General features: G+C 34.7%; 2 protein-coding genes and 2 pseudogenes across 2 annotated transcripts; 2 read left to right on the top strand and 2 right to left on the bottom strand.

Annotated features, from left to right (window-relative positions):
• Positions 1-3,373: 3,373 nt before the first annotated feature.
• On the top strand, positions 3,374-8,325 carry LOC143603678 (beta-ketoacyl-[acyl-carrier-protein] synthase III A, chloroplastic-like). Its single transcript, XM_077080413.1, has 8 exons — positions 3,374-3,483; positions 4,502-4,650; positions 4,750-4,886; positions 5,001-5,106; positions 5,739-5,857; positions 6,780-6,844; positions 6,935-7,157; positions 7,923-8,325. Exons 1-8 carry the CDS (start codon positions 3,374-3,376, stop codon positions 8,142-8,144), a joined length of 1,131 nt encoding a protein of 376 aa, XP_076936528.1. The 3' UTR covers positions 8,145-8,325.
• Positions 8,326-9,177: 852 nt separating this feature from the next.
• LOC143603677 (putative xyloglucan galactosyltransferase GT19 pseudogene) lies at positions 9,178-10,570 on the bottom strand (annotated as a pseudogene).
• Positions 10,571-11,599: 1,029 nt separating this feature from the next.
• On the bottom strand, positions 11,600-25,166 carry LOC143603676 (thylakoid lumenal protein TL20.3, chloroplastic-like). The gene is made up of 6 exons (XM_077080412.1): positions 25,050-25,166; positions 24,781-24,961; positions 24,665-24,694; positions 23,971-24,077; positions 11,801-11,835; positions 11,600-11,656 (listed from the first exon to the last, which is right to left on the bottom strand). The coding sequence occupies exons 1-6, from the start codon at positions 25,156-25,158 to the stop codon at positions 11,600-11,602; spliced, it is 519 nt and encodes a 172-aa protein (XP_076936527.1). The 5' UTR covers positions 25,159-25,166.
• On the top strand, positions 16,628-23,616 carry LOC143603675 (uncharacterized; annotated as a pseudogene).
• Positions 25,167-25,723: the final 557 nt, after the last annotated feature.

Raw genomic sequence — 25,723 nt, 5'->3', positions numbered from 1 at the left:
CAATCTTTTAATTAACTAATTCAAATAAATAAAAACCAAATTAAAATTATTCATAAATAAGTAACTACGAACAGAAATAACGATCCATTAATTGAAACTAAAAAAAAAAATACAAGATATGCCAAATTAAAAACATAAATAAAATTGAGATAAGCATTTTACTAACATCCCCGGCATTTAACAATTTCTTATTTCTAGGTTAAAACCGCATTCAACACCGGTCGGACAAATTATCATGTGGTTGACAAAGGACTCTAGTTGCTTTTCCTTTTGTTGTTCAAGCAACACCCTATGCTGTTCTTCCAAAAGTGCACAGCCGCTTTGCTTTTTCGATTTTATTTTGTTGCGCATCTTGTACGATACACAACTTCTCAACTCGAACGCGCTCTTTCTTGTCCTAATTTCCTTTTTAAAATATGTAAAGCCAGTTATAACGTTTACCAATTCAGAATCGATGGTTGATGATGTTGCATTTTTTTTCTCTCTGCATTGCAATATTTCCGACTCTTTTGAGAAATTTTTATCGTTTTCATTGAGGTCCCTGCTGAGGTCGATGGCTGGAAATTGAGCTTTGGAAGACATTGTGTATGTTTTTTTAAGACAATGAGTTCGTTCATTATGAAGATTGGGTAGTAAACCCGACGTCCTTCCAGAATTGGAGACCATTTTAAATTACTTCTAAGAACCTTTCACACATTTAAGTGAGGAGACCCAGGGCCCTTCTGGTTATTTGTCATATTCTTCGTTTTCTTGTGATTCATCATTGTCGAAATCATCAGATTTTTAGCGTCGGGGGTATAGTGTAGACGTGTAGTGTATAGCGGCAGATCTTGAACACATGATATAGGTGAGCCGGAGGATTTTGAACAATAATTTAGATTGGCCGGAATCAATACACACACACACACACACACACACACATATTTATATATATATATATATATATATATATATATATATATAGGCTAAGTATAAAATGAAAACCCACTTGAGTTATGAAAACTCTAGAAACCCATTCTCAACCACATGTTTTTAATTAATGTTTAAATCTTGTGGTCCATAATTAAAGTAAATAAAATATGTAAATATAAATACAACTTTTTCTCTCTTCTGAAAACATACATAAAAATTAGTAAAAAAATGTTAAAAAAATAGCAAAACATTTTTTTTTTGATGTTTCGATGTTTTGTATTAAATGTTACAACATATATTACATGTAACAAAAAAAAACGATGTTACATAGGGTTTTCGCGGGTTTTCACAACTAAAGTGGGTTTTCATTTTAACCTTACCATATATATATATATATATTGTAGGAAAAATTAAACTTCCGAGTGCAAAAGCTGGGTGGGCCATAAGCCTGCCTGGCTCACACAAAGATCGTCCACGGTAGTGTGGCCTTTGATTGCGAAATGGGCCACACATGAGCTCATTCAAGAGAGAAAATTGAAACATTTTGGGAGGGATTGTGAGAACCATCAGCGACAATTTTTTTCTTTTCTTTTCTCTTGCCTAAACTTGATTTTATGCGATGACTTTCATACATTTTAAAAAGTACTAATTCTTTAACATGTCTAAGGTGGCAATTTTTATACGTGTCATAGACTCATAGTTGATATAGGTAAGACTTAAGAGTTGGGAATCATTTATAAAGTGTGGTTTTTGTTTCAGATTTTAAACTTTGAGAATTTTTCATCGACAACTTCATCAAAACTATACCTTTCACCACCAAGTCTTCAATTAAAGATTCCAGCACTTGATTCCAACATCCAAAATTATTAATATTATTAAGTAACAATTAATTTTCTTTTCTTTTTCTATATCAGGTGCCTTGAGGAAAATGGTGTTGCTTAAATTCACCATCTTCTACATTTAAATAGTTTATAATTTATTTTCTATAGGTAAAAAAGTCTCATAGAACTTGCTTATGGCAGTGTGGGCATTTGATGCACAAATAAAGATTTTGTCACTTTTATAGAAGCAAAAGGAGATGTCTATACTTCCCTAAAACTTATATTAAAGATAAGTTGTAAATACCATATTGCTTTGACACAAAGAGATTGTTGAGAATGATTCTTCTGCACTAAAAATAATATATGGAGATGATAACCTCAAAATTCAACTTACTACAAGATCATTTAATTATGTGACTCTTGATTCAAATTACGAACCAAATAACACATGGTATCTTTTCATGAGAAGGTGTACTAAGACATAAGGTTTTCTCAATTTGTTAGAAACTTTAACTATGAACCAGATTTCTGCTGACGAGATAAAAAGATGAGTTTATGAAGAATCCAGAACATGAGGAAGAAGACCTTTTTGGAGCATCACATCATGCATCAAACCCAAAAGAAAGATTTGATATGATGTCTCACGCTTCGTCCGCCAATCATGAATTAGTTGGTACAAGCATCTTAGTGAGCTTTAGTAATTTATATTCACAAGGTTTTGCACTTGTCGTATCTCTTTTGTATATCGAGTTATCAACTACCTGTAAATGCACAAACACACCTACACATCAGAACACACAAGTACAAAACCTTGTGAATACAAATTACTTGTTTCAAGAGATCTTTTTTTCTGAAAGGCGACTTTCTTGAGTTTAAACCACCGCATATCCCAAACTGGAGAGCCCTGCCGCCCCACTTTGGCCGACTATGTTGTCTCAATAGTGACCACACCGACTTCAGAGTTTGCCTTGGACGTTTCCCCGGAAAACCATACTGTGGGCTGCCACCTAACAGTCATTGTGCCGCTAGATAAGCAGACTTATCTGGCGTAACACACCGTGGTACGAAAACCCTGGTTGGCTCAGGATTTAAACTAGTAACCTTGCATAAGGCCTAGCTCAAATCTTTCATTTTCTCAATACACCAAAAATAACACAAGTAAGGATCGAACTCGAATCACCACCGGAGAACCCAAACCTTCCTACCACTAGACCACAAATGATGGATTTTTGCAAGAGAATTTTTTTAATATTTTTTTTGAACGACTAAATTTTTGCAAGGGTTTAAACCCATCTTATCACTCCGTTAGCCACAAGAGAGTTAATTAGCTTGTTGTTTTATTATGTTGCAAATCTACATAAAAACCAAAATAAAAAAAAAGGTTAAGAAAACATATAATATAAAACTATACTATGGATTTTGTAGATTTGTTAAAAAGAAATCCACCACTGTTTGTTTGTTTGTTTGTTGTTTTTATATAAAATATAAATAAATAATTAATTGGCCTCGGAGTTTCCTCTCAGATTGCAGTTGTCACAGTGGCCTTCTCTGCTCCTTTGCTTCGACTACTCCGACGATATTATTATTATAAATAAATCACTCAATCAAACACCCAATTGACAATACAGTTGGATCTTTGAATGGCGAATGCATCTGGGTTTCTTGCTCCAAGCATCAGCAGGGTTTCTTCAAGGATACGATGCTCCACCACCTCACAAGGACTTGAGACTTCTTCACCTCGTCTCCCCAGGTTCATATTCTGTTTGATTTGGGCCTTTATGTGCACTTTTAGCTTTTAAGTTTGTATATATTTGTTGGGTTCAATCATTAGGTCAGTTAGTTTAGTGTGCTTTCTCATTTAAGACACTGGACTAGTTTATTGTCAATCAATCTTTGCTTGCTGCAATTATTGTACTGCTGCTTTATGTGCATTTTGGCTTTTGAGGTCACAAGTATTAATTTTTATCTTCAAAATTTGTATTTTTTTTAGGGTTATAGCATTAGGTCAATCTGGCTTCCTTTTGTGCTTCTTTTTATTATTATATGGATTTTTTTTTTATAAAAATTGGTTGGATTTGTAGAATAGACTATGAAAGTTAAAACCAAGAATGTATAACCTTGTAGTTACTTATCTATGTTAAGATATTTATATATTATCTCAATCTAAAGGTTCGCCTTTTGCGCATAGAAAAACACACCAAGGGCAAAAAGGCGCGTCTCATATTGGTAAAAGTTAGGGTTCATGGATAGGCTTGTAAACGAACAACGTTCAGGAACTGTTTGTGAACCATTTTTAGTCAATGAATGAGCATGAACGGATATCTCGTTTCTTTATTTATTTATGTCTGTGAACTTTATGCTTATTCATTTACCATTTGTTTAAGTTCATTCGTGTGTATATTCATTTAAATCTTTTAGGTTCATTACAATTGATTAGTCTAATAATAAAGAAATGTAATATCACCCATTACAATTTAGTCTAAGTTTTATTAACTTTTTAGGCTCAACAGATTAATTTTTTAGGCTCAACAGGCCTATCCGTGGATGAAGAAGTTATGAAAGGTTTACTTGATAAATAAATTTTATTTGTAAAACCAACTGGAGATATGAAATCTTGCTGCAAATAAAGCTTACTTGGTTGTACCTGGTCAAAGATAATTTAGCATCAAATATTGTTTAGCCTTATTTGTATTTTGTAGTTGATTATGAATTCACAAGATTTACTAATTCGAGATTTTGTTTTCTTTTTCAATTTTGATAAATTGCAGGCTTGTAAGCAAAGGGTGCAAACTAGTTGGGTGCGGATCAGCTGTACCACATCTCCAAATTTCTAATGATGATCTTGCAAAAATTGTTGACACTAATGATGAATGGATATCTGCCCGAACAGGCATTCGCAACAGACGTATCCTTACAGGTTATTATTATTATTATTATCATTATTCTTACTGTTATTATTGTATTAAACTATTCTTTATTCCATAATATGGGTGTAATCTGGTGTGGTCAACCACAGGGAACGAAAGTTTGACCGGTCTTGCTGCGGAGGCAGCTCTAAAGGCACTTGAAATGGCACAAGTGGGACCTGATGACGTGGATCTTATCTTATTGTGCACATCAACTCCAGAAGATCTGTTTGGTGGTGCTCCACAGGTTGAACGTGATGATATGGATTAATCTTGTTTTCCTGTAACAAATATTATTATAAAGCTTTTTTCTTGATTTGTAAATGTTCTTAGAATGTTTTTAATTATTTTGTTATTTTAGATTCAAAAAGCACTTGGATGTAAAGGAAATCCACTCGCTTTTGACATTACAGCTGCCTGTAGCGGGTTTGTATTGGGCCTTGTATCCGCTTCATGTTATATTCGAGGTAAAAAACGTTTATTGTTATAACCTAACTGAAGTAACCAAACCCAATCCAAAACAGACGGTTTGGTTTAATGTTTTTTCAAAAACTGAATTTCCGGTTCGGTTACGTTTTTTCATGTATCGAAATGAAAAAAACTTAACCAACCCGTAAAAACCGAACCGACTTTTATAACCGAATCCATAAAACCATAACCAACTTTCTAATTCAATTTATGGATTCTAAATTTTTTTAATGTTAAAGTGCTTTTATAAAGAAAATCATAAATGGCGTGGTCGAAAAAGTTTTTGGCCCAGATGTGAAATAATCAATTAATCATTAATTAACAAAAAAATTTAGGCTTAAGTTAATTTGTTTGGCCAATTTTATTTGGGCTCAAAATTTCAAGCCCAAATGAGAAAACCGAAACAGAGCTAAAAACATTGTGAAAACCGGAAAAGCCGAAACCGAATGCTTTTCAAAAACCCAAAAAACGGATTTCGGTTTTTGGTTCGGTTTTGAGTCCAAAACCGTCACATGCACACATTTGGGTCCATCTTTATTATAACCGTGTTCTATTTTAGGTAATCGATACAAGGTTAAAGGTCAAAATGATGCGTGGGTAAGTTTGACCATGTTTACTTTTTTGTTTCCAGGAGGAGGTTTCAAAAATGTACTTGTGATTGGAGCTGATTCACTATCTCGTTATGTTGACTGGACCGATAGAGGGACATGCATTCTCTTTGGTGATGCTGCTGGTGCGGTTTTGGTTCAGGTATTGCTACATTTGAGTGGGTCCTACTGAGTAGCAGATAACATGGGGCCCACACCATAAACATTGGTTAATAGTTAATGGAGGGAAATAATGAATATTGAACAAGCCTTTTTCTTGGTTAACTAATCATCCTTTTAACTACTTTTTTTTTATTGTTTTTGGTTATTCAACACTAGATGTGGCAATTTCGGCCCATTTACTTATGAGTTGGTTGGTTTGGTTTGTGTTTTGAACTTTTGATTCAAACGGGCCTGATAAAACTTTTTAGCCTAATGAGTCAAATAAGACTTTTTAGCAAAATGGGTCAAATAATACCTTCTTAGCTAAACGGGCCAAATAGCCCAACTGGTTGAATAGAACTTTTTAGCCGAACGGGTCAAATAAAACTTTTTAGCCAAACAGGCCGAATAAAACCTTTTAAGCCAAACTGCTCGCTTAAAACCTTTTAGCCATACTGGCCGAATAAAACTTTTTAGTGAAACGGGTCGAATAGAACTTAGCCAACAAGTCGAATAGAACTTTTTTACCCAAACTGGTTGATCAAAACCTTTTAGCTAAACGGGTCGAATATATTTTTTATATTATTCCTTAAGTCCCGCAAATGGGTTGAATAAAAGTTTTTCGCCAAAAGGGTCAAATAGCTCCTTTTCACCAACGCACTAAATAAAACTTTTTAGCCAAACGGGTCGAATAAAACTTATTACCCAAACGGTTCAAAATAAAACATTTTCAGCAAACGGGCCCGATAAACCTTTTTTGCCAAATGGATCATTAAAAACCTTTTTATCAATCGGGTCGAATAAAACTTTTTAGCCAACCGGGCTGAATAAAGCGTTTTAGTCAAATGAGTTGAGTGTCACCCATTTGACACCCCCCCCTTCCCAAAATTTACGGGCCACTAATTCATGCACATTTTCTGCAGGCGTGTGATAGTGAAGAGGACGGTTTATTCGGTTTTGACTTGCACAGTGACGGTGACGGAAACAGGTGCTTATAAAATCCTAAAACCAAATAACTTTTTTTTTGACTGTAAATGCAGTCAAAATGTTGACTTTTTCATAACCTTCTCCCAAACAGGCACCTGAATGCTGGAGTCAAAGAAGATGAAACACATCATGAGTTGGGTACAAATGGATCGGTCCTCGGGTTCCCACCGAAACGCTCGTCTTTTTCGTGCATTAAAATGAATGGAACTGAAGTGTTTCGGTTTGCTGTTAGTGTTGTGCCACAGACCATTGAGGCATCACTGGCAAATGCGGGTCTTGACCGTTCAGATATTGATTGGCTACTGCTCCATCAGGTATGAACAGGACCCTCTCGTGCGTCCCACACAGAGGTGGCAAAATAGACCAGTCAAAGAGTAGTTATTTGTACAGTTAACTGGAGACCCTTTTTCTCTAATGTTTTAGAGCTTTTTAGAGATAATTAGTATGTCAAATATGGTTATAAAGTTATATTATTTCAGTAATAATCTTTTTGAATAAAATTATTCAGAAGGTTTAAATACCTTATTTTGTAAAAGCTCTAGCCACCCGTGGCTCGTTGAGCAGAATCATTATTTTTTTTTTGTAGTTTTTTATTTCATATTAATGTATATAACACAAAAAAAGTATTTTTTAACATATACATTGCAAAAGTTATAAACTAGAGAATTTATAATATTTTATGTATTATTTTTTGCTTTTATTTTTCAACTTCTTTAAAGATCTAGAGGCAAATTCGAAGTATTTTTTTTGTATTCCCCCCCAATATTTTTGTATGTTATTATCATTGTTTTAATTTGAGGTTTAATCTTTACAAGTCAAAAGGGCGAGCCATTGAGCCAGTTAATGAGTTATGAACGAACCACAAGCCGAGCCAACCTTGGCTCGGGCTTTGCTTAGTTCGTTTACATACGATCTTTTTTGGACAGTCCTAGGTTTAATGCAGTAACAATATTGGGGCAACTTTCAACTCATTTTATTTAAGCAAAATTTTCCTGTCTGGCTCGTTAGGGATAAACCCAAATCAACTTATTCGTAAGTGGGTCGATATTGCCAACTCTGACTTTATTTGACTGCTGCAGGCAAACAAGAGAATCATTGATGGAGTAGCAACAAGACTAGAAGTTCCAAAGGATAGGGTGATATCAAATCTTGCAAACTATGGCAACACGAGTGCAGCTTCTATACCACTGGCATTAGATGAAGCGGTCAGAAGCGGGAAAGTCAAACAAGGTCAAACCATAGCAACTGCTGGGTTTGGTGCTGGTCTGACATGGGGTTCTGCTATCCTGAGATGGGGTTAGATTTGTCTTTTTAACCATTGTTTTGTACACTTGAAGTTGTTTGGTGAGAGCGGGAACGAAAGAAGATGTTGTACATTGTTTCCAAAATCTAAAATCTCATCAATTTTGTTTTGGTTTTTGTTTTTTCTTGTTAGTTATGAACTACCAAAAACATTAATAAGATTTCATTCATTGTGCATTAGTTTTGCAAAATTAGTTTAAATTTCCATATTTGTTCATAGAAATTCAAGTTGTAAATGTGGTTCTTTAAGCATCATTGTTTGATGTCTAAATGAGTTGATAAGAACGTCGGTTTAACACGATTGATATATTTATGTACATAGGCTACAAGTGAGTGAGCCGTTTCATGCACTAAATATAACATAGATCCATAGCATTTTTGGCCGGAAAACTCAAATTTGTTGCTGGAAAACACCACTTGAAGTTGAACACCCCAACCACCACCAATTGACTCATCGCCAACTAACTACCTCCGCTTGAGCACCATCAACCGATTCAGACGATGGTTCTAAGGATTCCAACGACCTCAGTAATTGGGGTTTTTGCTAGAAAAAGATTACTAAAGATCCAATACAAAGTTACCAAGATGTTCGGGATAAAAATGTTGAGTTTTCGGGAAAAAAATTGAGTTTTCCGTCCAAAAATGTTTTTCCGGTGACCTGAAACTAACGACGTCAGGATTCCGTTAGTCGCGACCGTTATGAACAAATACGTTAAAAGTTGGGACCGTGATCAGCCAATTCGTTAGTTGGGACCGGTAGTGACCAAAAGACGATAGTTGGGATTAATAAAAACCAATACACCAATTTTAAAAGCTAAAATTTCAAATCTCATTATACAATCTTTCTCATTTTCATGTTTAATCCTGATACATTTAACTTTCTATCAACTAGAACATTACTCAAATATCAATAAAACCATCAAATGACACAATAAAAACATTCAAACAGTCCTAAATCATTATCTTTTTAACCCAAAATGACAAAACCATTGTAATAACCTTTCCTGCTAATATTCTTATAAAATTGTTCATATGTGAAAACTCTTTATACAAATCCAGTAACAAACCAATAAACATAATCATATTAACTTACAACAATACCTCAAAACCCTGCCACTGATCACAAATCACCAACACCTTCAAGTCTGGCTTTAATCCTCTGCAGCGTACCCTCGACCGCGATATCAAACGCATCCTTCTTCGTCCTCAACCCCAACGAACTCCCATGCTTCCTATAAACAATCCTCGGAATCATCTCAATCAACCTCTCCCTCTTCCTCCTCACCTCACTCATCGGAATCGCGTTCAAAACCTCCATCACACTCACACCTCGAAACACCACATCCTCCTTCCATATCGTCACCGAAAATTCCTCATACTCATCCTCCGGCAAATGCCACCCGTACTGCTTCTTCGCCGACAAATCCTCGAAAAACACCGGTATACACCCCGCCAAAATACTATCAAATGTCGACCGCCTCGTCGGCGTGTCCCCAGGTGGCTGCAAACAAAAACTCGAATGCAGCATCGGCTTCATTATCTTAATCGGATCATGCTCACAAACCCCATTCGAACAATCCACAAACTCACACAACTTCGCATACTCCGTCGAATTCCCACTCTTCTCATCACACTCCAAACGAATACTCCGATGTATATTCGGCGTCGACGATACCCCCCCACCGCCCGAAAACAACATCAAAGTCGACCGTTTCGACCGGGTCACCCGATTCACCCATGAATTAAACAAAGCGAAATTCGGTGGGTGAAACGACGTGAGGTACGGTATCGACTGTTCCTGCCACGGGTACGCCCTCGACTCCAGCGTCAAGGCCGTAACGTTAAAAAACTCGGGCAATTCGAGAAACGAAGTGCCCCAAACCGGGGGATCGGTCCCCACAGGGTGAGAATAATCCCACGCCGTTCCAGCGAGCACGAGGAAGTGATCATGGCCGTGGTTTTTAAGCCAGATTTCGGGCGAATGGGATTGTAAGTATTTGAATAAGTGACGGCCGTGTTGGGCGGATGAGTTGTAATGGGGTCCGTGGAGGTAACGTAAGGAGTCAAGGGCGGTGTAATAAGGGAGGTAGATGGCGTCAGCGGTGGTGGGGTCGGAGGTGAGGCAAGGGTATTCGAGCATGCGGCGGTGGAAGAAGAGTTCGAGGAGAGAGGTGTCGGTGCGGAACCAGGAGTGGGATTGGTTGTGGGTTTTGGACCCCAGGCCGTGGTTGGTGAGGTACGGGCAGAAGGAGGTGGAGAATGGGTGGTGGTCGGTGGAGCAGTTGGTTAGGATGTCTAGGTTGAATTTGGGTGGGAGGTGGCGGATGTGGATCCACCGGTTTGTGCAGTCGGAGTCGAGATCCGATTGTTGTTGGGTTGTGGTGGTGGTGGTGGTCAGGAGGATGGTGGTGTACGGTGGTGGCATGGTGGATGATGGTGGTGGCGGCGGTCGGGAGTGAATGTTGGATTGGTTTTGAGTTTGTAAGATTAAATCAGCCCACGTGACTTGCACGTGATGTTAGTTTTCTTCATTTTAAAGAAAAATGGTAAAGAAAAATAATAATCAAACGAGTCGAGCTGCTCATGAGGTTAGGATTGATAAATAGTTTTGAAGAAGACGAGTTTTTTTTTAGCATGAACCTTAAATAAAGCTCGTTTAGTTATTGAGCTAGAGCTAGAGCCTTGTATTGAAAGCCCGTTAAGGCTTGTCGAGATATAATGAGCCTAGTGTATATTTTAGCTTACCTCTTTTGACCTTTATGTATTTATTTCACACTGCACAACCTAGCTTAAGCTCGGACCGATCTTAGACTCATTTAAGGTATTTCTTACGAGTCGAGCTCGAGCTTAGACTCGGCTCGTCTTGTTGACATCCCCTACCCGAACTGACACAATCTCTATACAGGTACGCTTCTTACATGGATGGTTCAGTTATCTTATTTTCTATTTTAAAAAGTCTATATACTAGGCCCAACGATAATCATTTGGATAACAAAACTAGGCCTACCACGTTCAACCTATTTAAGATCGACCAGTGGGCCGTACATGAACTTATAGTCCATTACGAGGTAATGCTTAATGTGCAGTATAGGGCTGTTCACGAGCTGAGCCGAACCGAGCGAAGGCTTGCTCGTTGCTTGGCTCGTTTACAACCGAACCGAACCGAACCGAACCGAACGGTTGAAATTCGAACCGAGCGAAAAACGAAACGAGCCAAAATCGAATCGAGCATTTTTCGATCGAACATCGAGCGATTTTGAGCATTTTTTATTTCTTTTTCACTATAAAATTTTTTCAATAAGAAACAAGTTTGAAGGTTGTAAATAATATATTTTGCAAACAAATTAGTAGTTTTAGACAAATGTATAATAATGAGCATGTAAACAAACTTTTAGTATTCTGAAAACTTGAATCGAGCTAACGAAACTATAACATTGACGAAATAGGAAAAATTTTAAAGAGTTTTAAAAATTGTATAATTATATTTTATGAGATTAGCTTCATTTAAGACCTAGCTCCACAAACCAGAAACCAAAAAAACAAAAACAAAAAGAATATTAGACAAACCAAGGTTTACAAAATAAATACTTGTGATCATATTTGAAGTTTTATAAAAATACAATTTCATGCTGCCAAAATTTAAGCAGGGGGTTACCATGCGATCCATCAATGTATCACTCAAATCCGCCCCTGTAACAGACATGATCAAGACTTTAAGTAGATATTATGGAGTACACAATTTTTTGTCTAATAAGACTGAATTCAATTATTGTTACATGTAAAAGGATTACAGGGGTCATTTGTGACAATTGTAGATAGTTTGTATTTTGAAGGGTCATTTCGTAATAGTTGTAAACAATAGGGACTATTGTAATACTTTGGTAGTTAGGTCGTTGTTAGTTAGTGGTTGTATAATAACTGAATTGGTTAATGAGAAGAACTAGCTAAGAGTTTGATGAATTTCCTTCATGTTCTTCTTATCTGATTTTTAATCTTTCTGGAGTCTCATCTACTTCAAAATAGCGATTTGCCTTGCATAACCACTCTTCCAAATTATCACCATTGAACTTAGGAAATTCAAGTTTTGTTAAGTGATTATGACCTCTGTAATAACCATTGGAGTCTGGATCCCTTTGTCTTTCAAAATCACCATCCGTCCTTTGAGAAAATTCTTGGTGTGGTCTCAAATTGCTCTGGCTCCCATTGTTGGGATTAGGTAGCAAGTTCTTCAATAATGGCAATATTTCAGCCAATTGTGTAGTGTTGTTCTCCACCATTGCCTTCAAATCAAATAAGGATGATTCATGATCCATGAGAGTTCTTTCAATCTCTTGGATTTTCGTGGTTTCTTGATTACAAGTATTAGTCATGATTGAGTAGAATTGATTGAATCTTTAACCAATTCAAGAACTGAATTAAAAATGAATTTGAATGAGAAATTGTCCGAACAATTGGTCAATTTCCAAATTTAGGAAATAATTGAGAAGAAATTGATCAACGATAATCAATTTCAGGAATTGAAACGAAAAACTTTTTCCGACGATTGACCGGAAAAACGAACGGAATTTGCAAAACTTACCGGAATTTGAACGGAGAAAGTGAACAGAATATGAATTTAAATGGAAAAATGAACTATTTGGTCACTGGAGCGCATTTCGAAAGGACTGAACCACTCTGATACCACTGATAGCTAATCGAAATCAGGAAAGAAGAACAGGAAGGAAATTCATCAAACTCTTAGCTAGTTCTTCTCATTAACCAATTCAGTTATTATACAACCACTAACTAACAACGACCTAACTACCAAAATATCACAATAGTCCCTATTGTTTACAACTATTACAAAATGACCCTTCAAAATACAAACTATCTACAATTGTCACAAATGACCCCTGTAATCCTTTTACATGTAACAATTATATATATAGTTAGAGAATTAATCTGAGCCCTCCAATATTTAATTTAAGCCGTGTGATAAGGAAAGCAGTTATAGGTTTTTCGTTACGTCTCGATTAAACCTACCTTCGGATCAGTCTCATACGCTCATGCAGTTGAGAGAGGTTACACACCAGTTTCCATTAAACGATTACTCTTTGTAATTAATTGATTTGGGGATTTCAAGCAGACAGCAAGTTGGACATCTTCAATCGGTACCTCAAAAATCATTTGTTCATCATCTATTCTCTCGGCCTCTCTTCAGGCATCATTCGATTTTCATTCAAATCCTCACAACTTGTATTTATTAGCCGTGAGGGTCTTGACTGAAAATTTTAGTTTATTTGTGATATAAGAAAAACAGTGATTGGGATTGTGGGTTGATTATGCTCTGTGTTTGCAATGCTCATTTTTTTATAAAAAAATGGGATGGTGGGTTGATTATGCTCTGTTTTTTGAGGATTTGAAAAGGATCAGGGTTTGATTTTGCTTTGAATTTGAGGACAGGGAAGGAGAAGAAACAAGCTTATAGGAAGATCATCAATGAAAGGTTATTTTATAGGAACTTGGAGCCTTGAAAATTGGGGCACATCAGGTAAAGTTATGAATTATTATTATACCAAGATTATAATATATGATTCTATATAGTTAAATTAGTGTATTTCATTCAAATAAATGGATTTAGGAGGTTTTGATTTTAATTTGCAAACATTTGTTGTATGACTCTGTAATGTGGTAATGTTCAGGTGTTAGTGATTTAGAGTTGCTTTTCAATGGAGACGAAGGCACTTTCTCAATGAACGGGGACCAAAGGTTAATAAGGAAGAAATGGTTAATTTGATTTATTTAATCATATTTACATGGATATTTTTTTGGGATGATTAAAGATCACACACTTAACGTTGCACATATAATGTTTACATGTGGTGCAGGTGTGTGGTTCGTGGGTGTGTTCCTAAAAAGATTCTGGTCTGTGGAGCAGGTTTTGGCCCTGCAATTTTGTTAATTTTGAGCTTCTTTCAGAAATAAAAAAAAAATTGAATAGTTTCTAATATAACGAAATTTTCGTTTAAGGTTATTATGTGCTATAATGAAATTTTCAACTTGGTAAGAGGGATTCTCTGTTCTTAATCATCATTCTTGGTATGGATTTTTATCTTCTTGAATTTTTTAATTTGTGTTGATTAGGTAAAAATTGATTATCATTCAAGCCTTAAAGGAATCAAGGTATTAGGGAATTTTAGACATTTGATTTACTGTCAACACTTAATTTTAAGTATAGTTTTTTATTATATTGATATTGCATCAATATTTATTTAAAAAAAGTCTTCTTATTTTATACTTTATATAGGCAAAACACTGGAATTCTAGACCTGCCTAAGTTTGATGCATGAAGGAATTTGTTGCGTGCGGCCCAGCAGCATCACTAAAAGTATGAACATTCTAGCCAGTAAGTCAAGACCTTAGTAAACCTACATAGTAATTTGACAAATTCAACTAATTTGTGAACAATATGTGAATGATTATGTGTTTGTGTAATGAATGGACAGTTTGTATGCATATAATGGTATGGCAGAAGGAATTAGGCTTTATTCAATTCCATTTTCTATACTGTTGGTGCAACTTTTGATGGTCAAAGTTGCTTGTCACTAAACAAGCTTCTGGGCTATCAGATGGTTTGTGTGCTTTCACTCCGTCTTTTAGTACTATTCTTTTAAAGAGGTTAACTGAAATGTGATTGTTATAGATGTTTTCGTGACGTGCAGGCTCAGTGCAATCTTTAAAGCAATAGTTTAAAAAATTTAGATGAGATTTTACTGATGGATGATTTGTCGGTTTTTGGAGCCTTGGGTTTAACATCTAATTTACTTGGTGATGCTCTTAGAAGTGGCGCAATATCCCATCTATGCACCCAGGTATATAAGTTAAAAGAGTTATAAACAGGGTTTTAGTTCCTGTGGTTTGACACCCATATAACCCTTTTATTTCAAAATTGGTTATCGCTTTGCAGTTTTTTAAGTGTATACTGTTAGGTGCCTCATTATATGTGTTATGTTTTGTACTGTCAATTTGTAGTGTGGATGGTTGTTGGCTACTACCAGGTGCAGTTTACATCAAGGTAAAACACCAAGCTTTCATTCATATTTTGTTTATTGTCGAGGCAATGTTGATGTTCATTATTGATTTAGGTTGCAATTATCTCTTTTAATGTGTTTGGTTTGCGTTCAATAATATATATTTTTTTTGACAGCATGTGGTTGTGTTCCATATTTGCTGCTACTTGGTAGGACTCATGTCAAGGTAATGTTTTTATCTGCTGTGTTTTTTAAATGTCTTTGTTTTAATAATGTGTGACCCATTTGTAAAACACCATTTGTTTATAAATAAGTTATTAATGTTGATCCTTGAATGCTAATAGATAAAATTAATCTAATAAGGCCTACAAAGATGTCATTTCAGTTTGTAGAAGAAGGAAATGGGCTAAAGAATCAATAATATATGTTGAGTTTTATGCTGAGGCACTAGGTAGTATCTTGATATTTGTGTTTAATGAAATTTGTTAACAGTTGATTAATATATGTTGTCAAGGCTGAAAGAATCAATAAACATGTTTGCTTTTGGAGGTAAATGTTGTTTTATTATGTCTTATTATATATTTTTTACATTTTTAAGAATTTTGTTGTGTCTAATAAGTTTGTTTTATAAATAGTTTTATTAGCTTCCAGAGCCATTTAGTTACATCTTCGCTTGGTTTGCGGCTATACCATTCATATTATGGTCTCCTTTAGACTTAGCAACACCATTGTGAGAGATTTATTGACATTGAAGGTAATATTTTATTTCAATAGGTCTGTAAACGAACTGAACGAACACGTACGGGGCATGTTCGTATTCGTTCGTTTAGCTTTATTTTTAGCAAACGATCAACAAAGGGGAATTAATGTTTTTCTTTATTTTTATTATGTTTTGTAGTTATGCTCAAAAAAGGGGAATTAATGTGCTTGCTGAGCTTGATGCTCCTGGACATGCTCGATCTTGGTAATCCTCATATTAAAACATCCTAGTCCTATTTTATGTAAACTAAGGTTTTATTTAGAATTTTAAGTTGGAAAGCCTAACATTTATCATGATTAGGGGCATTGGTTACCCTGCATTATGGCCAATGAAATTAGACCCAGATTATGCAACGCTTTTTCAAAATTTATTCACCAAGTCATTTTTCATATGGACATAAGCAGGTAAAAGAAAACACCACCTACTACAGAAGCACTTCAAACAGATCTAATAAAAATATATCACTTAAAGATTGCTTACCTTGCATGTAGCACAATGCTTATACATATTCTTTTATTTTAAAGGTCATTCACTCTTGTAAATGCTTGGAACAATGACTAAAGACAACTATTATAGGCTAATAGATTGAAATATTAAAAACTGAACTATCTTCAAGTTAAGCATACTACCTCCATAAAATTGTAGATCTACATGAACATCCTATACATGAGAGGTCACGGTCACATATGTAGCACTGAATTTAGGCAAAATTATGGAGGAGCATGGTATACTTTTGATGCAAGATAGCTCACCCAGGTGCATGAACGTAGCTCAACCTTTACCGTTGTTTCCATGGGTAAAATGCAAAGAGTTTGTTCTTTTTTTTTTTTATATGAATCAAATTGGCATTTCTTAAATTTTAGTGTTCTTGGTGATTAGATGCATAATTGTTGTGGATATGCATGATTCTTTGCAGATTGAGATGACTCAAGATGGTATTTTGGGGAAGTTTAAGTTTCAAGTAAAGAGCTCTCACGTGATTATTGTTTCTGTTCTTCCTTTCTGAAGCTCTCAGGATGAAGAATCTTGAATCGGGAGTGGTCAACGTTTTGTCAATGATACATGTAGTATGTATGTTTACTGCTTTTTTACAGTTAAATTATATATATTTTGCTCAACGGTTTGTCATTGATGCCCGTGATAGGGAAGTTGAGCTTTGGTAATATATCCCATCTAAAATTGCTACAAATATTCAATTTTTTGTATGGACTTTATATTATGGAGCTATAATTGGTTACTACTTTTAGGTCTTGAATGAAGTGTTTTAAAGGTATACAAGACATGCATGCATACTTTAGTGAAATTAATATGTAACTGTAAATGAAACATTAAACATAATTTGTATTTATTTATTATTACTCTTAATTTCAAATGTTTTGTGGCCCCATGTAGTACACGAGATAATGTGAATCATAGACAAATTATGACACTTTATTTGTAAGGAATTTTTACATATTTTTCCTTCATAAACCTTTGAAATTACATGCATTTACTACAACACCTAATGCAAACTTGTATTTTGTTCTAAGAGTCCTCATTAATTTTTACTCAGAGTATTTCTTTCTAATTTGAGCACTGGTATATTTTTTTTTTCATTTAAAAAAAATGCACCATATAAATGTAGGCATCAAATTCCCGTGTTGATGATCCCGTCCACCGGATGGGTAAAGCACTAGTTATATATATAGTTACCATAGAGTGGGATTTGAAACTAACCCTTGTATCAAAATCCAAGATTTAATATTAACCGTCTGATAAGGGCATCCAAGATTGAATATTAACCGTCCGATAAGAAGATTGAATATTGACCGTTTGATAATGATTACAAAACAGTTGCATCCTTTCCATCACGTTCGCTCAAAGGCAGTTCCATGCGGTTTCAATTAAATCTCCTTCCACGATCAATATTGCTCAAATCGATAATCAATATATCCTCAATCAATCGGTAATCCTCTCAATCAATAATCCTCACCAATTCGGGAACTCACTCCAGAAACGAAATTGACATTCAAATCCAACAAGCGACGTTAAACCCCAGGCAACGGTAATTACTCCTTTCGTTCGATTTCCCCTTCAATTGTCTCCAAAGCCGGCCCTACAAGGTAATCAAGTAAAGCTAGGGCTTTAGGCCTCCGAAATTTTGAGTCCTCGTTTTTTACCGAAAAAAAAAAAAATAAACTATTATACATACATATAATTTGTACTTTAAGAACATCAACGACCTGATGCTGTCTGTAGTGTAGTGGAAGGACTCCTGCTCTGCAAACCTTTATGCCCGTGTTCAATTCCTGGTGACAGTATCAATCCTTTTTTTGTTTGTTTTTTTTTTGTTTTTTACGTGCTTTTATATAGGTAGCCTAAAAGCCATTTTAGGAATATAATATTAGTTTGTTTTGTAGATCTTCAGTTTGAAATTGATAGAAATTATTTTATTTGTATACTTGTGATGATTATCTTCTTTTAGCAAGAGCCTACTCACTCCATTTTTTTTCCCCTGTATTATCTGCTTAATTTTCTTTCTAGCATTTATATTATAAAGGGATACATATTATTTTGTTGCTTGGCACAACTATGTACATAGACAATTTTGCATCAAAGTTATTGAGCAAGCGAGCAGATCGAACTTAAGTAGGATTCTTTTTTATCGGAAAATTACTTATATGTTGTAGTTGTGCAAAAAAGATAAGTTTAGATTGTGTTTTATAGTTAATGAACCAAATTTTGTTAATGGGTCAGATAATTGAATAATTTCAAAACTGTTAATTGAATAAAGATAATGCAAAAGGCCTCCTGAGTTTTACTCTGCTTTGGGTCTCCTAATTTGTTGGGCCGCCTCTGATTGTCTCCCTATCATTCAGACCACGTTTGTAGTGCACTAACTCTACCGCTTCTGGATTTCAAAAAGGTATTGTATTACATCTGCTGCTTTTTACAGGTATCGTATTACATCTTATATGGATAAATACATGCGGTGGTTTTGATGAATTTGTGACAGAAGGATTCATTTCTAATTCTTCACTTCTTCTGGTTGGTAATAGTTTATGTGCATACCAGCTGTTTGATCAAATGCTTGAATGAAAAACATAGTTATGTATCACAGTTTAGAAAGATATTTGTTGGTTTGAGCAGTGAGTTCATTTTAAGAATTAATGGTCATTGCTAAGTTGCACAAAATATTTGTCTTTCTAGGTCGTTTTCAATTAATTTTATGCTTTTTTTTATTAAACTTATTATTTTTAGATAATACGGACCTTCTCAGTAATTTACTCATTTATTTGATTATCGATATTTCATTTCTTTTTGCAAGAGAAAGCTGTCCCGGAGCAACTACTAAGTTATACATACTGTCTTCTGTTTTTTCCGATCAACTCCGAGTCAACTTGTGCACATGCATTCAGGTCAGCTGACTCTCCTTAATTATCTGCAACCAATTTTGTTTCTGTTTCCATAGGTGTGCTGTCCGGTTATCTCAATCATATAAAAAAGAAAAATAACAAGCAAGTTACTATCTTATTGTTGATTCATAGAGTAAATAATTACCAACAGATTATTATTCTTTTTCATATAAAACCGCGAGTTTGCTTTTTGATGGTTTGGTGGAGATAGGAACAAATTGATGGCTTGTGGTGTGCACAGTAGCTGACTATTATTTTTAGACTTTTAGTTATGCTCATTTTCATCTGTTGACTTTAGTGTTGTATGAGTTGTATGAGAGGAGTCTATTAAGTTTATAGAGTTGTATAAGTTGCATATACTCCAAGGATAGAGCTCTATAGAAAATAAGATGTGGATATGTGTGTGTGTATAGTTCATTTAACAGTGTGTTTAAAGTACTGAATAGGAAATATATACCATACATATACAATTATGTATCAGTAATATATTGTAGACCACACACAAACATGCATGCATATGTATAACGCATATATCAATCTGTTATTGTAGTTTTCTTTGTCAAAAATTAATTGTATTGCACATGATCAGAAAGAACACATTTGGATTCATAGTTCAAATGCAGTTCATGATCAATCAAACATATTTGATAGCCATGCACATATATCAAGTGCGAATCTTGCTAAAAATATATACATGAATGCTATGCACAAGGAAAAACTTGGGGCAAAGTAGCTGAGAATTGTTTTAGTTATGCAGTAATTAAAACTCGAAAGATCGATCGAACTGATTAATTCATAGTAATTTTCATTATATTTATCATCCTTTCATATAGTTGTATATGTTAACAAGACAAGAATAAACATTTTACTGAGTAGATGTGGTATGTTAATATAATAATTAATCTGCTTCTAGCAATGCTTCAATTATTTATGGATTTAAATATTTAATACACATTCGATGTTAAAATTTTATGTTTATGAACTTCAAATTTCAGGCCGTTGACAAATTTTGATGAGATAACCTTCCATTTCATTGCATCTAGCCATCTATACACCATCATACGTGTATATCCAAAGTTCAGGTACGCGATATCCGATGCTCGTGAAGGAGGTTTAAGGTTACTTACTAAAGGTAACAGCAATATATAATATATCCCAAGTTGCAAGCATTATATGCTATAGTCTGTCTCACAAGTTATCTTTACAGGCTGCAAAAACAGGGCTATTAGAGGCCTTTTTCCGAGGAGTTGGCAAAGTTCTACCAATCTTGATTGATGGTTGGATTTAGACATATACCATATGTTCATCTCAAATAAATTTTTATGTATCAGCATTGGTTTCCCCTAAATGATTGTTGACTTTTGTAAGTCTTTCTGCTCAGGTTTACAAAGTTTAGGCCTTAGTGTATTTATTGCTGTTAGCGGCATGTGAGATATCATTTTGTGGAGGTAGAAGAGACCAAGACATCAATGTGTTTGTTCAAAGGTGGTATGCATCTTGAGTATTCTTATTTTACATATTTATTTTCTGCATGATGAAACAAAAGATTCAACCATCTTTAGCAGTTCGACATCTAGGGTTTAAGAGTGGATAGGTTGGCTATAAAGTTTCTACCAGGTAATTAGCATTACATATTTACACTTAATTGTTACATCAATAAAAACAAAATTTCTTATTATTTATTTATATTTTCTGCGTGACATACACTTTAATTTACTTAGCAGCATAGGTCACACAATATTTACATTGGTATCTTAGATAATTCGTTTTGACTCTTTATGTCGTCTAAAAAAGTTTTTTTTCACATAATAATCAATTGAATAGGATATACATGTTTTTGATCCGACATACCACATTAGTAGTGAGCAAATGACATGTGTTGTATCCCGTACAACACAAGTCACTCATTATCTAATAAAAGACTACTTACATGAGACTCCTACTTATGGAGGATGGGTGGAAGCCAATTGGCCTCAGTATTACCCTTCAATTGAGGACAAGGTGACCTATTATCTTCACATTCTTTTTTAAATTATAATTAGAATAATTTTGTGGTATTCTGTTTATAATCTGTGAACTTTTTGTATGAACCATGTGCAATTTTTTTTCTTCTTCTAGATTGTGAGAGTAAAAGCTAAAGACTTTCATCAAATATTCCTTGAACCAGAAGATCGAAATGTAGCTGATCTCTATGTGCAGGTCTCTTCTCAAGCTTTCTGATTGCAAGATCTATCCATTTTGATAAATTGTTCTGTGCTGGTGCTGATTTCTAGACCCCCCCCCCCTTTCCCTCCCTCTTTTGGTAATCACACTATACTTTCTCAACGTGTTTGAAAATGCATTTTAATGGCTCTCTACTTACCATTCATGTCTCCTGGTAAATCTTATTTTGGTATATTAGCTTAGATTTGAGGTGGCAAACTATGTGGGTTGGTAAGGATCAAAATGGGTAAACTTTTGTACGGGCCAGGTAAGTTTACCTAATACACCTTTTGTCAAATTATTGATTTTGTCTAATTTGATTACAGAAATTTTGTTATTTCAATAATTATTCAATTGTTTAATCAAATGATGCACTACCCTTTAATTAGGTGACTTTGGACCCATTTGGTCAATACATTTTAACTATTCAGCTTAACTAATATGCTTTTTAACTTCTGAATTTCAAATAACTTCCATAGATTTCTAATGTAGAGATAACCAATTTGTTACTCTATATCAATCACTACAAGCATATAGTTTTCTGTGTTATGGTTGCAACAATAATGTATTAATTTTTGAATTTTGGAAGTTGAATTTAAACTCAAAAGTAAAAAATGCCACCATTTTGCATATTGTAATGTGTATAGTTTCTTCAAACTGGGTGTATTTTGGGGACATAATTTACAGATAACAAGTCACCACACGAATTGTTCCACCTGAATGGAGTAAGACTGATTTTTAATTTAAGAATTAAGAGCTTGCATAATCGGAGCACGGTTTGAGGAACATTCGATACTGGTGACACTATATGATGTCCCCACATTTCATTATGTCATCACATGAAGTTGATGAGGTGGGCTTTGCTAAAAATTTATATTTAATCAAGTAAAACTAGATCATGTGATTGAAAATTGATACGAAGGCGGATTAATTGTTATTATATATACTAATTTTTAATCTTATCAGTGCAATGAAAGAAAAGTGGAGGGCTCAAACCACTGACACTGAAGTTCACCGACAGAAAACAGGAAGGGCTCAAAGCTGAAGTAGCCTTTCTCACTTCCTTGGTTACAATAAAATATATGTTGCTGAATATAATGTGGCAAAAAGGGTTTTGAGGGAATATGTTAGAGAGTCTCTTGGATTAAGTAATGAGGATATACTATTTGCAGTTTTAAACTGTAAGTTAATCTCTTTTTCAAAAAGTTATAAAAGTTTTTAATGCATGATCTTGATGTGCAGGCTTGCCACGTGAAAAGGTCAAAATTTATTTTTGAGGTGAATCTATGAAAGCTTAGAATTAATACAAGAAAAAAGGCTACAAGGGCATTCAGTACATGTGGTTTTTAGTGGGGAGTGATATGAGTGTGCAGACAAAATTTGAAACAAAACTTAGGGATTTTGTATCATGGAAAAAGATCCAACATCGAGTTCGTTTTGTTAATATTACACTTACTGTAGCCCTGCATCTAGCAGCAATCGATGTTTTGGTTCAAGACTCAAAACTAATGTTATATCACTCAAGTGCACAATTCTTTCATATTTGGTCTTCATAAATATTGTTTTCTTACCCTTTGGAAGAACGAGCATATTTGACATTATCGCCCCTGATGGAACAATTACTTATAGTAACCGAACACGATCTGTTTAATTAAATAGGTTAATTGACATGTTTTCTACTGGTCCAAGCTGTCACCTCGTCCAACCTAAATTGACCACTTTTTACGGGTCAAAGCTGCCATCTCTCTATGTCGTGTTTTTAGTGTCAAGGTGAATGTTTCGGAAGGATAACAATTGAAGATATGGCTTTCAACTTCCTGTATTTGTATACGTTTGATTTTTTTTTTTTCAATTAAGTAGTTAACATTTAATAGGAGGGACTTTAGAGATTGTGGTGAAGGGGTTAACCGGGTTTCTACATCATGCAGGGAAAGAAGTGGTGAGTCCACTCACTACAAACATTGTTAGACTCGCTACCCATGTTGAAAAGCGGTTTACCATGGGAAACAGAGGGAATGAATGGGTCAAACAGATGTTTCTAGAATGCCGCATGGCCGAAAGTGAACTATTTGCAAATGGGCGACATCAATTTAACATGTGTTGAAAAATACTGTAAAGTATAGTGAAGTAGTGAATTGTCTTCATGAATTAATGTTCATAAGTTTGTAATCAGAATACTCATTATCCCATGTTGCCGGTTTATATATGGATCTGATATTCAATTGCAATCTCAAACCTACATTCAAGCATTCTTCAATCATGATTTGGTATCCAGATTTAAATTAGGTTTCCTAATGTAGTCGTCGCATTACTACGTTGATATTCCCGTCCACCGGACGGGTAAACAACTAGTTATTCATTAGTTAGAATTACTAAAGATAAAACTTTTGTTTGAAATTTGTTTCTTGAAAAAAATATTGATGTATTAAACTGTTTTGAGGGATGAAGTTTTTCTTACCAGTGAAATTTGCTTTGTAGGCTACAGCTTTCTCAAGATATGCACCATTGAATGTTGACCCGCTAAAATCCGATTCTCTCATATCAGCAGATGTGAAATTTGCTCTCCTGTGACATACATTTTCTTCAAGGAAGCATAGACAAAAGATTAAAAAGAAATTCTTTTTTTTATGAATGAAATTGAATGAAAATTCAACCAACTATTTGCAAATTGGCTTGTTTTACGCTCAATAGAAAATTCATACCTCATTGCCATTCCAGCCTCCATAAATTCTTCCTTTTAATTTTTTTTTTTTTTTTAAATCTGCCAATAATTTGCCAAATTGGCTTGTTTTACGCTCAATAGAGAAAATTCAGCCATTTTAACCATTAGAAATCCTTCTTTTTGAATGAAAATTTAGCCAATTATTTGCCAAATTGGCTTGTTTTACGCTTAATAGAAAATTCAGCCATTTTAACCTTTAGAAATTCCTTCTTTTTGAATGAAAATTCAGCCAATTGTTTGCCAAATTGGCTTGTTTTAAGCTCAACAAGGAGTCATATCAACCTCTAGTGAGCATAGAAGTAGTTCATCATTTGTTCAACAAATTACATTACAGTATTACATCTTTACTATCTCTAATTATTTAACATAATCACAAAACTTAAATAATCAATGCAAATGTACAAACAAATCCCCAAATTCAACAAATTACCTGAAATTCTCATTAACATGAACTGCTTTCCTGAAAAGAAAACCACACACATTTCAATTAACCATTCACTCAATCAAAATAACACATTTCATACTAACAACTTTCAAAGCTCTAACCTAAGGTCAGCCGAACCGAACTGAGCAGCGGATCCGATACCGAACTCACCACGAACATCCGCCTCAAACTTATTAAGATCGGCCAAAGCAGACATATCGGAACTGAACGTAATCACGGCAGCTGCCAATGCAGTGGACACCAGAGCCTTCCAGTTCTTCGGCTTCGAACGGTTGGTATTATCTGAAAAATCACACCTGAAGATCAATCGAGCATGCTTTCAACAATTGAGATTCAGTTTCGTTTAGGAAGAAGAATTGAATTGGAATACCTTTGGTAGAGATCGAATTGTGTGGATTTAAACGGCATGTTATGGATTTTGATGGAGGATTGTGTGTTAGGGTTTTGATTGGTAGTGATGAAGCTGAAGTGAGCGCCATTATCTGTTGTGTGTACGGAACTACGGATGATGGAGGTGTAACAGAAATGGATTAGGGCAGCGTGAGAAGCACGTGATACCGCCGGCATAAATTTCGTTGGGGTCGGTTAAGTTTGTTATGGTACCGGTGCTAAACTAAAAATTGAATTTGTAACCGACAAGAATAGTATTGGTACATGTACATCTTATGATAAAAGTGACATGAATTGGGTTGGTATCGGTTAGGTTTATTACTGTTGGGGGCGCTAAACACCGGAAATATATTGGTAAACGCTCAGAATGTTAGTGACAATCGTATAACTTAATTAAAAAATAATAATAACATATCTAAAACGATTTTTATTCGGTTGGTAAAACGTGGACGTTGTGGTGACGAGTCAATACAATTTGGTTAGTATCGGCTAGGTTTGTAACAGTACCGAAACTAAACTAAAAGAATAATTTCATCATGTTAACATATTTAAAAATATTACTTAAAAACACAAAAGAAAGTATTTTAAATTTGAATTGTGTCACTTTTAGTTACAAGTATAATATATTTGTAGGCAGTTAAAAAGAGTAACTTA

The sequence above is a fragment of the Bidens hawaiensis genome, unplaced genomic scaffold (genome assembly GCF_021521415.1).
Source record: "Bidens hawaiensis isolate Kalapana, Puna unplaced genomic scaffold, B.hawaiensis_p1.1 tig00062398_1, whole genome shotgun sequence".
NCBI lineage: Eukaryota > Viridiplantae > Streptophyta > Magnoliopsida > Asterales > Asteraceae > Bidens > Bidens hawaiensis.
The sequence above is the reverse complement of the archived record's forward strand: the minus strand, read 5'-3'. Positions and strand labels throughout refer to the sequence as shown.